The sequence below is a fragment of the Citrus clementina genome, unplaced genomic scaffold (genome assembly GCF_000493195.1).
Source record: "Citrus clementina cultivar Clemenules unplaced genomic scaffold, Citrus_clementina_v1.0 scaffold_2, whole genome shotgun sequence".
NCBI classification, from domain to species: domain Eukaryota; kingdom Viridiplantae; phylum Streptophyta; class Magnoliopsida; order Sapindales; family Rutaceae; genus Citrus; species Citrus x clementina.
The window spans coordinates 33,631,283-33,645,761 of NW_006262688.1; the positions used below are offsets into that span (position 1 = coordinate 33,631,283).

The 14,479-nt window shown below is 35.4% G+C and overlaps 2 protein-coding genes across 2 annotated transcripts; one reads left to right on the forward strand and one right to left on the reverse strand.

Annotated features, from left to right (window-relative positions):
• Positions 1 to 375: 375 nt before the first annotated feature.
• LOC18053447 (protein FRIGIDA-ESSENTIAL 1) lies at positions 376 to 4,931 on the reverse strand. Its single transcript, XM_024191878.1, is given in 6 exon segments — positions 376 to 728; positions 843 to 2,323; positions 2,326 to 2,406; positions 2,488 to 2,726; positions 2,883 to 3,393; positions 4,597 to 4,931. Coding segments are annotated over 6 exon segments (2,442 nt in total). The 5' UTR covers positions 4,697 to 4,931; the 3' UTR covers positions 376 to 698.
• A 3,543-nt stretch (positions 4,932 to 8,474) lies between these two features.
• Positions 8,475 to 13,928, forward strand: LOC18053448 (receptor-like protein kinase At3g21340). The gene is made up of 10 exons (XM_006449322.2): positions 8,475 to 8,728; positions 9,174 to 9,342; positions 10,078 to 11,133; positions 11,241 to 11,388; positions 11,937 to 12,008; positions 12,302 to 12,373; positions 12,477 to 12,548; positions 12,626 to 12,703; positions 12,884 to 13,065; positions 13,245 to 13,928. The coding sequence occupies exons 2-10, from the start codon at positions 9,273 to 9,275 to the stop codon at positions 13,367 to 13,369; spliced, it is 1,875 nt and encodes a 624-aa protein (XP_006449385.1). The 5' UTR covers positions 8,475 to 8,728; positions 9,174 to 9,272; the 3' UTR covers positions 13,370 to 13,928.
• The last annotated feature ends 551 nt before the right edge of the window (positions 13,929 to 14,479 follow it).

Here is a 14,479-nt window from a genome sequence, read left to right on the forward strand (position 1 = left end):
ACTTGCACCTCCCCCAGGGATGAGCCAAAGAAAACTGCTTGAAAACCACTCGGCTAAGCCCTTAGGGGCATACCACACAGTTGAAATTGATATTATAGATGCTAAACAGACGGGCACTCTGCTGGCTTCTAGATAGGCAGTTTAGACATCCTAGCAACTCATAGTTCTATTTGCAAAACTAATGTCTGACAGATTACTAAGTTCATATCCAGGCTTCTTCTGGTAATCACTGATGGCAATAGATGCATTGTCTAATACAAAACCAATAAAACCATTTTGTTAGCTTCTATTGAGTTCAACAAGGAATCATATTAATACAAAGAAAGAGATCCCCAAGAAAGGGCTTTTAAAAAATAAAAATAAAAACTAGTTCAAATAACCCTGAAAGCCTACCAGAGTTGGAAATCAAGCCTTGTAAATAACGTTCCCCATATATTATGGATTAAATAGTATATTCTCCTATGCCAGAGTAACTTTTGAAACTAAAGCAGATATTTACTGTATTTTCTCCAATAAATCAAGAAAAAGAAACATGAATAATCCATAAAGGAAAACATATCATAAGAAAACTTAAAACATTCACAGTAAACCTCAATTTTTAACAAGTTAATTTAGCCTTGAACAAACTGTCAACGACTTCACCAGTTACCGGAATGGTAAGAAACTGTACAGACGATACAATAATCCAGCCTAGCATCTCAAGATTTTCCATACTTATCAACATATCCCTGCAAGTAAAGGAAGCAACTGTCAAAAGCCGAGGACAAGTTATACTCAACATCTAATATCTATGTCCATCCTTGTACAATTGTATGCGTTACAGCTCAACTCAGAACACTCACCTCTACAAGCTTTGCAATTTTTGGCTGGGATGAAGAAAGATATTGCTTAGTTGATTCCATAGTGGTTGGAATTTGGTGGGGATGTAGGGTGGCGAGAACCTTGTCAACTGCTTTCTTAACTATAGTGTTATGAGCATCCTTGCTGAGACGACCCTCACGCCAGCTTGGTTTCAACAATTCTTTAACAAATTCTACAAGATCATTACGGAAATGTTTCATCAGTTTTGATTCTTTGCGCCCATCCCCATCAGCCTTATGCTCAAGATCCATTTCACTGTTTTGTCTTGCCCGATCTACTTTTGGTTCTTTATTGCGTCTACACCTATCATTTTGAATTCTACTATCATATTTCGCATTAGGTTTCTTTGACTTAGAAATATCTTTGAAATAAGTGGAAACTGAGGGATCATTTTCTTTGGGCATGGCACCATTTTGCTCATCAACAATAGATGTTCCTACTCCTTCTTCACTATCAGCAAGTGAATCATTTCTGGCTGTGCAGCAATTCTTATCCACCACATTCTCACTCAATCTACCATGAGATGATACAGAACTTTTATCACCATTACATCCTGGAACCACAGTATTAGATAACATTGAATCGCCACATAGTTTCTGATCTGATGTGTTTAGGGCGGAATCCCCTACACTAGAGAAACCAAGTTTAAGAGATATGTGTCCTATCTTGGGTGAGTCAAAGCTATCACGAAGAGGATCATACTTACTTCCTGGAGATGATGTATCTATAATAACACAAGATGGTTGAAAAGGCACGGATGGTTCCCAATCATTTGATGATATTTTTGTTTTATAATCAGAAGAGATCTGTGGTTTTTCTGGTTCAGAAACAGAGAACGGGGATGTACTTCTCAGAAACAAAGCCAATCTAGAATTACGGCATTCTCTATTACTGTCCAACAACTTTTTAGCATCAAGAGGACTAGCACTCAAAGAGGCAGATGAAAAAGGCAATGACAATCCTGTCCAGGTCGAGATATGGTGAGATGGGAAACCACTAGAAGTTGGACCGGAAGTACCTAAGCTTGAGTTCATAGCATGGCTGAAAGCTGGCGAAGAATAATCATTATGCATATATTTACTTTGAATCCAAGGTCGTTCTTCCAGACTAATAGGATAAGTAGAGGGATTCCCACTATGGTAATTACCTGAGAAAACCGCTGAACCAATTGAAGAAGATCTATACTCGAGATGCATGTTGTTTCTAAATATAGGAGAACTGCCTTCATTTATCAGTGAAGCACAGTTACCATAATCAGCAGGCCAATTATGTCTAAAACTTTCTCTTTCCGCATCCTTAGATGACAAGCTACATCCAATATCCTCTCTGGATGAAGGGGAATTGTCAGAAGATGTATTCTCTTTCTGGAGCAATGAAAGCCTATGGTTTTCTTGAAACTGAGGCAACCTTTTGCTTTCTCCTCGTTCCTGAGTCAGTATTCTTTCTGACGATAAATCAGAAGAAACAAATCATCATTCCCACCCGAACAAGCCAGTGCATCAGGAAAAGAAGGCATTCTTGATCTCTTAGTCATATTTCTTGAACCTGATACAAGCAAGGACGCTAATTAGAGATGCCATGTAGAGAAAGTTCTCAAAGATCACACACGAAGAAAATATTAAATACCTTCATCAAACTGAGCATCTGTTTTCAATGATGCTTTCACAGATGCAGTAGCTACATCTTCCCCAAGTAGTTGAGTGGTATTATTTACATCGTCTTTCACATGAAGAAACCTACACGAATTTCCTTTGATGCACCAACCTTTAGTAAAGAAGTCACAGATAACAGCAGGACGTTTGTTTCCATCCTTAATCTCAGCGCCAGGGGACAAACTTCTAATCCTTACTGCAGGAGAGACAAATCTGGAATAGCTAACGGTTAGTAGGAATTGGTTGAAGTATTATTTTCTATAAGTCAGAAAGGTTACCACCAAAAAGCAGATAGTATGCAGTGCAAGCTAACAGTTCCCATCTTATGATATTAATATCGAAGAAAATACCAAATCAATATCAGCACACCTTGATTCCATTCTCTGTTTATCATCTGCTGAATGTGTGTCCATAGGCTTGCTTTCTTCCACAGAAGTCCCTTCACCAAGGCAATCTCTAATCCGGACACCTCCAGCCATAGATTTTCTAGTAAGACTAGAAGGACTGGTGGTCTCAGACTCCATTATCTGACTATTATGCAAATGAACCTCTCCATCAGTATGCAGTTCATTTTGCTCTTTACGGGCTTTCACTGGAAGAAAGGCTCCTACATATTTCTTAGAGATCTCATATTCTTGACTTCCATTGTCCTCAGCAGGAGTCAGATGTTTCCCTGATTTTAAATACTTGGATTCCTCATGATTCTTGCTTGAAACCACCTTCTGTCTTGAGAATGGCCCATTTGAACAATCAAAATTATCTCTACTCTCTTCTATAGCAATGGTATCAGATGGTAGCCTCACTTTAGATTTTTCTCGAGAGGAAGAACCTGATTCCACATGGCTTTTGTGCTCTTCGGATTCCACTTTTTCACTAACATCTACATAGAAGAAAAATGAAATCAAGAAAAGCAACAATGCAATATGCTCCTCTTGAAAATGGTTGCAGCCAATACACTACCAAATTAGGGCTTATAATAAGACTCTTGGGAGACCATTCAAACAAAAATGGAAACCTTCTTTTGATAAGAAACTGAAATATGAAATAAGACAAAAGAATCAAGACAAAACTAGAAACTTGATCATCAAGCCAAGTGGCTATTGAGTAAGACAATAATACGTCACTTTCACCACTGCATAGTGATGGAATTGCCAAGCCATGTGAGAGGTAGACCAATTGACCTCATTAAAAAAACATACACCAAATTTCTAAAAGCCACCTTGTGAGAAAATATGGGACATGAGACTAAAAGGTGAGAGGAGGGCACGTCAATATCTAACTACAAACCACAATATGGAGATGGAATTAGATTTACATGTAAACATCGGTGTGGGAAACAAGAAAGCAAAAATGTTGTGGGAAGAGCAAGTCGATAGTTTTTAAAGGCTGTCTAGAGAGGAAATGCGGATTCTCATGGAAGTACCTTCAAAACTGTTTAGAAACAGTCATTTATTCTTCATTGTAATTTTCAATTATTTACTCTGACACCTTTTCCAAACATAATGTACAAGTCCTTCTAGCAACCACTTGACATTGACCTAACATGAGAAATTTCATAAACTCCATGTAACTCCAGCTTAAGCTACTTTGGCTAAGGGATGAGAGAATAAGTTATCAACAAGCTACCTATACTATCAAACCAGTTAGAAGGCATACATCTAAGCTTCACGATACTTAGACAACAAACAGACTACTCAAACAAATTCAATAGAAATTCATTAGCGTAATAACGGAATTTGCACCATTTACTGATTCCCAATCCTAATGATCATCTACTTAGCATGGGAGCATTCTAGTAACTTGGTTTCTATCTGTTGCCTAACTGCTCCTATTAGCTGTTTTTGTTACTATCAAATAGTGTTTATGAATTGAAGTTTTTATTCAAATAACTGGTACATGATACCAAAAAAACAAATATACGATGCTCAATGTGTTAATAAAAAATAAAAAAATCAAAACAATCAAATATGCATTTTGCAGCATCAACTAAAGAACAAGAACAAAATAAAAAGTTGACCAAAAAAAAAAATTGACACCTTCAGTCTAAAAGAGAGAATGAACAAATAAAGTATATTCAACTAACCGTTGCGATCCTCAGAGACGTCGTTTGGTGAATCAGACAAATTGTCAACTTCGTCAACATCGTCAGTGCGAGTGGCGGCCACGGCAGATGAAGCAGACATTAGGGGCGTTCCAACTGCTGGTTTAAAAAATCACGGTTCGTACAGTTACTACAGCGTCGAGGGAAGAAGGCGATGCCGACCTGTTCCCTCCGCTTGATGTGATACGCAACCGTGGGTCCCGTCCTCATTTGGCCGCATTGCTTGGAATTTTTTGTCCTACTCTTAATTTGCAGGCACTCCAAAATTCTCAATACACCCCAACTTTAGTAAAACAACTTGATCTCGTTTAGCTGCAAAAATTAGGATCCAGCTAGAATAAATATCGGGTTGTTGGGCTCTTATTAGTTAAGACTTAAGAGTTTGGCCTCTATTTTACACGTATTGTGAAGTAAGGTTGGTAAATTTTGAATTCGGATCCTATGTAGGTGTATTTGGATTCGCATCCGTATTTATATTTTTATATCTGAATTCGTAATTTAGATTTGTAAAAATATATTCGGATGCGGATACAGATGCGGACAAATATTCTGAATATTTGAATCCATAAAAAAATTTAATTATTTAATAAATAATTTAAAATTTTAATAATTTACCTAATAATATCAAATAAAACTCAATTATAATTCAACAATTAATAATTTAGCATGAATAACATACAATGAAATCATAAATCCACAAATAAAATTTAATTTGTAATTTAAAATAAAATTTAACTGGATTCGAATATCCGATTTTTCGGATACACTTACATTTAGATCCGTGTAGATCTCAACTTTTCACATCTGAATCCATATTTTTTAATATGCAGATGCGGGCCAAATCCGGGTTTTATTGCCATCCTTATTATAAAGAGAGTTTGAGACAGAAGTAGGGAGAAATGTTATTCATACGTATACTAAACCTTATTAAATTAATAACTTTAGTTAAATAATAAATTTTATCGATTTCAATTTAGGGCCAACTTAATAAATTGATGATTGACAAATTTGAATCTAAATACATATGATATGTTTATGATTATTTTTTTTTTGTATTGGCATAATGTTTTACACATTTCATCGATAATTACTGCTTTATTTACACATTTTAGATGAGAAGTCATTGTTGAATTCTATATGCTATAGATTATAAAAAAAAAATAAGAGAGGGAATTAGCTTAATATGTTGCCTCCAAAAATTATTCTCTAGTGAGTTACCATATTATCATAATCCGACTACACAATCTAATCAAAGGATTATCAAGTGACTGATTCACTCAATCAAAACCAAATTAGAATTGTATCATATAGTTTGATAGGATCACTATATTATCTAATTATATCTTCTCTATACTTCATAAAAGTTCCTATTATGAACGTGATATTATCTTTATAAAATTAATAAATTATTAACTTATCGATATATTCAATGCTTATGAAAACAATGGAAAATAAATAAAAACCCGAATTCTACTAGTTACTTTAAACCTACGTGTTGGGAAATCTGTCATATTTTTTAATAAGGATTTCCTATGATAGTTTCTTCTGTAGTGGGATTCATATTTAAGAAATAAGTAATATTTCCTTTATGCCTTAAAAACAAGGATCTCTCTAAGTTACATTTACCGTAACTTACAACCAGTGATATGACTACCTGACCAATAAGCACATGCCGGGTGCACATGATAGTAATTAAATGGAACTTATTTAAGTGGTTAGCAACCGGTCACTAAACAAGTCAACGCAAGGGACTTGCACAAAGGACTCTCTTCTGTAACCGGTTGTGACAAACATAACAACGTTGTTTTAACCATCAAATTGAGAGCACGAAAGGAGTTTCTTCTCGTCCAACACAATCATCTTCAAAATTCACTGCCAACCTCCACCACCAAATTCCAACAATGCAAATTTCAAACCCATTTCGGCAGCTTATGAGTATGAAGAATAGAATACCCAAAGCATGAGTTAGTTGTTATAGGAACCACACTTTAAACTCAATTCATCATAAAACTTAACGAAAATTACAGTCACAATTGGCAATGTTAATAATGGCGGATTTTGGAAACTTCTTGAACACAGACAAGAAGCTAGTAAGAGAAGATATAATCACGCAAGCGAAAGAGCCTTCAGTTCTCGAGCTTAACCCAAAACCCACATAAATGATAATCATCATCATCACATTGAAAAACACACATAATCTCTTCATCATCATCATTCAAATCCAACTTCAAAGTCGGTGTTTTTATTCGATTCCAAATAAAACACATATGGGAAACTCGGCTTGGAGACTGGAAAATCAATTTTTAGTTGTGATTTTTTTTTACGTAAATATCTGCATTTTAAGTTAATTTTATGATTGTTTGTTAGTTCTCATGGTTTTTGTTTTTTAAACAGATCGCTTACCTAACCTGGCTTTCGTCTTTGCGCCCCGCAATATAACTGACCATCAATGGGTATATGCCAATCTCGATTCAAAATCAGAACAAAAACTTTAGGCTGATTTACTTCATTTCCAGTCAAGTTCGATTTTATTTATCTAGATCATTCCATCTTCATTTTGAACATTTTTTGCTCTACAAACGATCTTTAAACCATTTCATCTAGTAGCAGATCACTTCAATTAACCAATTCAGCCGATTTGCCATTTGTTACTATTTTTGCACAAATTTAATAATATTTTATGGATTCAAATTCAAGATACCTAATGGTTTCAGATTAGTCAAACAATAAGTTACGTTAAACATAACTTTGGGATTACCTAAAAACAAGTTGTGTTTTTATTTGTTGAGAGTAGCAATGAGTGGTAGGATAAATCTATTAGAAAAACTTGTATTTGATTAGTTATAATAGAAAAAAAAAGTTAGGTGGGTCAATTATCTTTGAATCACTTTATTTTATCATATGTATATCTATCCACCATAAAATTTTGAAATGTTCTTGGTACCACCTTTGCTTTTAGATATGGATCAATCACTCACTTTAACACTAACAAATGACTATTTTACCTCTAAATGAATTAAAAAATATATTATCCTACAAAATTTTGAAGAATACAAATGTTATAATGCAAGAATACCAATGAATTTAATAGAACAAATAAAATCTCAAAATCCAAATGTTAATTTTTTTATAATTATAGTTTCATTTAAAAATGATCACATTAATTTTTTGAAATTATAATTTCATTTAGTTTTTGTAATTTAATTAAGTATAGAGAAGTTAATAAAAATTAACATGAAGAGAAAAGTTCCCTAAAATTATTGTAAATTTCCCGATAGTTAAAAAAATTAAGAAATTTTCCTATATTTAATTTAATTACAAAAATTAAAGGAAATTATAGTTACAAAAAATTATCACGATAATTTTTAAATGAACTTATAATTATAAAAATTAACATCTTAGATTTTGAGACTTATTTGTTTTATTAAATCAACAGGTGTTCTTGTAACTATGATATTTTTATTTTTGAAAATTTTATAGAATAAAATGTTTTTTTAACTCATTTTAGGGTAAAATAATCATTTACTAGTGTTAAAGTGGTTGATTGATATAAGTTTAAAAAATAAATGTGGTGTAGAGAACATGTCCAAATTTTATAGTGATTAGATATACACATGATAAAATAAAAGTGATACAGAGATAATTTTTCTTTAAAAATTCAAATTTTTTTTTGGCTACTTATGTATAATTCTCCAAATTTTCTGATGAACAATCTTATGGATCCATTAGATGATTTGTATTTTTGAAAAATTTATTCTGTTTCCATAAGTTTGGTCCATGCAATAGCAGGCCTGCACCAGTTGATCATGAGTCATGACAGTTACCCAGACTACAAGTCTTCAACGCTATTTGTAAACCAATCTTTCCAGATAACTTAAAAAAGAAATTGTCAAAACCAAAAATTATCGCTATATACTGTCAGCGACAGCGTCATGGCATTGACCCATTTTCCATTATCAAATCCCCGATAGTTGCGCACCAATTGATGTCTCGTAAGGTAAAAAATCCCAAGAGTCAAGAGCAATACCAAATGAATTCAACCGAGACGCCAAGCTTCCTCAATCGTCCGATCTAAATTCACATCAGCATCCCTCATCAAGGCACTTACGTAAATGTAAATTTCCTTTCAGCACTGACCCCTGTATTTTTTTTTTTTTATTTCTTTCCTGTGAATTTTCTCTATTGTCATCTACTAAGTTGAGGTATACATACCTACGCTACAAGGGAAATATAAAAAATTAATTGGAATCGCAGCAACTACTCCCAGTATGGAGCCATAATCAGAACACGAAATCTCTCTTCCGCAAAAAAAACGAAAAAAAACAAAAAAAAAGAAACGGACGCGCAAATATCTTATTTGTACTTGCACTTTAGATTCCATTCAATGAATGCACATGCACCGTCGGATCAGAAGTCTATCAGAATTGATGAACCTGATCACCACATTATCATCTGCTCTTTTCACGAGAGTCAACTAAACCAAGAAAAAATGAATTAAAAAAATGTAACTGTTTACCTGCACTCACGTCCCACTATTCACTCACTTTTTAAAAATGCAGTCGAATCTCAAAGTAGATGGACGTAGATAGACAATGTGAAGCGAAGCTTTAGAGTTTTTTTCGCAAAAAGGAAGCAAGCAAAGCTCAATTGAAACCAAAATGCTTAGATTTCACTTCTTATGGCTTCTTGTTTTCTGTTCGGCTCTCAATTCTTCTTCAGCTCGACATGGTAATTAGCTTTCACTTTATTTGTTGTGAAAAGATTTGCTTGAGATTTGAATTTGGGACTTTGAAGTGAATTAATCTTTCATTTTGATTAATTAAATGTTTGTTTCTTTGAATGAGTTGTTGATCTCGAGCTTCTAAATTTTCTGGACATGTAAGCGGTGAATATGATGAGATGGAAGGATTTGGATTTAAATTGAACGTGCTTTATTTGTTGAATTCTTCTAGCAGTAAGTTTTGGATGTTCTGATCTGTTTGGTTGCTGAGTAAATGTAGATAAAAGGAAAGTATCATAGTTGTTTACTCTATAGTTTGTTACACTTGACCTGACTGCCACTATCGTTACCACGATTTATGCCTTCTAGCATGCGGATATGCTTAATATAATAAACTCATCATCTTTAAGTTTGAAGTCCATTTGGCCGGACTGTTAGAGGAACTAAGATAGTTTATCATCTTTTGATTCCTAAACCCTAGTTTGAATGATAGAGCTTGAAGAGATATAAACTTGTTTTGCGATTGAAAAGCCAGATGTGACCATTGACTGTTGTGTGTTTTCTATTCCTTTAAGCTGTGACCATTTCACCTGTTGGCATATCACTGCTTACATTTGCGATTGCAGGAAAATTAAATTCTGTTCCCAAACTTGACGAAGGAAACACAATTAGAATTTTCTGCTTTAGCTATTGTTTCATGTTATTGGGTGTCAAAATTTATGGAATCTTTTGTTTCAATGCAGCGCCTTTTGCCATGCGTATTAGCTGTGGAGCACGCCAAAACATTCATAGTCCTCCGACAAATACACTCTGGTTTAAGGATTTTGCTTATACTGGAGGCATTCCAGCTAATGCCACGCGTCCAAGTTTTATCACTCCTCCATTAAAAACACTTCGCTATTTTCCTTTATCTGAAGGTCCCGAAAATTGTTATATAATTAACAGAGTGCCAAAGGGACATTACAATGTGAGGATTTTCTTTGGATTGGTTACATTGACTAGTTTTGACCATGAGCCTCTGTTTGATATATCTGTTGAAGGCACCCAAATTTATTCTTTGAAATCAGGTTGGAGTGACCATGATGACCAAGCATTTGCCGAAGCCCTTGTCTTTCTTAGAGATGGTACGGTCTCTATATGCTTCCACAGCACTGGGCATGGAGATCCAGCGATCCTTTCTCTTGAGATTCTTCAGGTTGATGACAAAGCATACTATTTTGGTCAAGGGTGGGGTGAGGGGTTAATCCTCAGAACAGCCACAAGATTGAGTTGTGGTAATGGGAAGCCAAAGTTTGATGTAGACTATAGTGGGGATCACTGGGGTGGCGATAGATTTTGGAACCCGATTCTATCTTTCGGTCAGAATGCTGATCAAAGAAGGTCCACTGAGAGCAGCATCAAGCAGGCTTCAAAGGCACCAAATTTTTATCCAGAAGCACTTTATCAGACTACTCTTGTTAGTACTGATAGTCAGCCAGATTTACAATATACTATGGATGTGGATCCCAACAGAAACTATTCAATTTGGTTGCACTTTGCAGAGATTGATAATACAATCACTGGTGTTGGGCAAAGGGTATTTGACATCCTGATAAATGGTAATATTGCATTTGAAGGCGTAGATGTTGTCAAAATGAGTGGGGATCACTATACAGCACTTGTTCTGAACACAACTGTTGCTGTTAACGGGAGGACCTTAACAGTAACCCTTCATCCTAAAGGAGGAAGTCATGCCATAATCAATGCCATTGAGGTCTTTGAGATCATTGCTGTTGAATCCAAAACTCTGCCAGAAGAAGGTTCCCCCCCCCCCCCCTCCTCAGGGCTCTTTACAGCCGAGCAATGTATTTTTTGGAAGTTTGAATATTTTTATGTTTTACTGATTTTTTTTCATTCTTTATTCTAGTAAGAGCTTTACAGGTATTGAAGAACTCATTGGACCTTCCTCATCGGTTTGGGTGGAATGGTGATCCCTGTGTTCCCCAACAACACCCATGGAGTGGAGCAGATTGTCAGTTTGACAGAACTAGCCACAAATGGGTCATTGATGGACTGTACTTTCTTGATCCCTTTATATTCCATTTATATCTGCATTATTGTTTAATTAGCTATCCCCGTAATTTGCCTTCCATACATTTGAATTTTTTTAATTTTTTTTCATTTCTCTCAATGAACCTTCATTGTAAAGCCTTAAATTAGAATTGAATGAATTAAGAACAGCTGTCCTTACTCATCAGATCACTGCCTTTGTACTTTTAGTTTCTTCTTTTTGATACATTGTGCTTTGGATAACTATTCTGTTCACTGTGATTGGATATTTGATATGGATAGAAGGTACATCAATAATGGCAAAGATCTTTTGTTATTTCAACCAATAAGGCAGGTCCATATTGATTGGTTGGTGTATTTTTGGTTGTCCAATAAGTCCATGCAGTTTTGTCTATCCACTTGATTTTTTTTTTTTATCTGGAGCTACGCAGCTTCTGTGTTCATAATATTTACCATTTTCCAGAATCCTATGCTTAAGATTTTAAAAGTTAAATGTCTTCCATCACTTATATTATCATAATTTGATAAATAATTTTTGCTTCTTCATGACTAGTGGCCTGGACAATCAAGGTCTGAGGGGTTTCTTGCCAAATGGCATATCCAAACTGCGTCATCTACAGAGCATGTAAGTTTGTTGTAGATACCTTCCTCCTTGGATTACAAAGTTGTAGTATTGGTTGCTTTCGTCTGTTAAGTACTACCGCAGTATGTGCTTTTCTCTTTTATCCGAGTCTCACAGCTGAGAACCTTGACAAAATTATGGCAAAGATGAAAGGAATGGCTCTCATTCCTTTCTCTTGGACTGGTCACTAATTGCTGTTTGTTTCTTACTACAATAGTTGAACATTTGTGATCCAAGCTTTTAAAGGGTTTAAAAAATCTCTGTAGCTCACATATGCTGAACTTGTGTAATTACAGAAATCTGAGTGGAAACAGCATTCATGGGGCTATTCCGTCTTCACTAGGGACAATAGCTAGCTTAGAAGTACTGTAAGTGCATCCTAACCAGCTTGTTTCTTTCTGGACATTCCTAATTGTGTCTTGTTCATATGGGGTAAATCCAACTGTGCTAGTGATGTTATTTGCTTTCCAGGGACCTGTCCTACAATTTCTTTAATGGATCAATTCCTGAAAGCCTTGGGCAGTTGACAGCACTACGTAGACTGTAAGTTCTCTTCTGCAGCTGATTAGCACATGAAATGTAACTGTAAAATAGAGTAACTTAAGTTTGTCTTGTTGCAGGAACCTCAATGGTAACTCTCTTTCTGGAAGAGTTCCTGCTGCACTAGGAGGAAGACTTCTGCACCGAGCTAGCTTCAAGTATGTTTGGGCTATGGATTATCTGTAGATATGATTGGGCTTGAGAAAAACTTGCTATAGCATGTATTATCAGTGATGCGTGCACAAACATGCTATAGCGTGATTGTATGTAGATATATTTACTAATATACTTGTTTGTTACTTAGTCTACAATAAAATACTGAAGGGGGATATGCATAGTTTTACTGATAATGCAGGTCTATGTGGTATACCTGGGCTACGTGCATGCGGGCCCCACCTTTCTACTAGTGCAAAAATTGGTATTGGATTTGGTGTGCTTGGTCTTATCTTCCTTCTTATTATCTGTTCAATGGTCTGGTGGAAAAGGCGCCAGAACATTCTAAGAGCACAGCAGATTGCAGGTAAGGACATTCATAGCGAACAAACTCTTTTGAGAGAATATGTAATGTTAAGAGCACAATTTAATTTTAGAATCTCTATCGATGATAAATGTCTAGGATTAACTTTGTTTTCAAATAATGTTCGACTCACAATATACACACCTGATAAAAATTTTGTGCCTTTTTCTGTCTTTGTACAGCAAGAGGTGCTCCCTATGCAAAAGCAAGGACCCATTTATCACATGATATTCAGTTGGCAAGGCACTATAATCATCATGGCAATGCTCGAACTGCTGCAGAGAATGGACCTAGTCTGCTGTCATGATTAACAATTATCAATTCTGAAGTCCTTTAAATCTGCTTCCGTCTTAATTCATGGATTCTAAAATGCTTTTGTTGGACAAGCATGATAAAAGACCGCTCGAGATTTGGTCCTTGTGGATGCTCACATGTTCCTTTCAACAATCTTGTTTGGTGTTGAGTGATGAAGCCAAAGAGGCACCTCCAAGAGCCAGATCTTACCTTGGTAGCCCCCATATTGCTGGATAGTGATAAATTTTGTAAATTGCTTCCGTTCTTTTGTTCATTCTGGCAGTATGAATGTTGTTGTCACATAATGAAATACCAGTGCAGCATAGTCTTACAAAAAATGCACTCTTTGTTGGATCCTTTATGTTTTTCATCAAGATGCTTGAAAGGAAGCTTTCAAGTCCTGGCTTCGCAAGGCCAGAAGAATGGTGTTTTCAAGAGGATACAAGGAGAAAGTGATTGAGACTGTAAATCCTTTTGTTTCTCCATTTTATTGTTTTTATTATTATTGGTTGAAAGTGTTACGGCGTATTGTATGTTCTTCTCAGGTGTTATTGCATTTTGGTCATTCCATATTCCCATGACTGTCATGACGGAAGTGAGAATGTGCCCCCACTAGAGAACAAAATTTCATAATTGAACCAGCCACGTTCAAAATTCCGAGTAACCATGCAATAATGCAATAAGGAAGCAATGTTTTTGAGACAAAAGAGGGGGGGGGGGGAGGGATGGAATGGTTTTAAATGATAAATTCAAGCAAGTGGGCATCAAAATCGATTATTGACGCAAATTTTGTTATGAAAGAAGCAATCCTTGGACCCAATTGATATAATCTGAATTAGCTGTATGCACTGTGCGCCAAAAAGAAGGAAATTGTAAAATCCTCCATGGGTTTGGTGTCCCATGGGATCATGGGGTTCCATCCTAAATGAGATCAATTTTAAATAATTTTTGGGGAATGGGATGGGGGAATGAGGGAAAAATAATCTCCAAATTCTTAATGGGATAGGGTTTGGTTTTGTACTCCCTACCCCAATCTCCATTGTATATAAATATTTTTCTAATTTTTATTTAATAATTTTTGTTTTATCAATTGCAATGTTAGTTAATAAAGTTTCTTTTTATT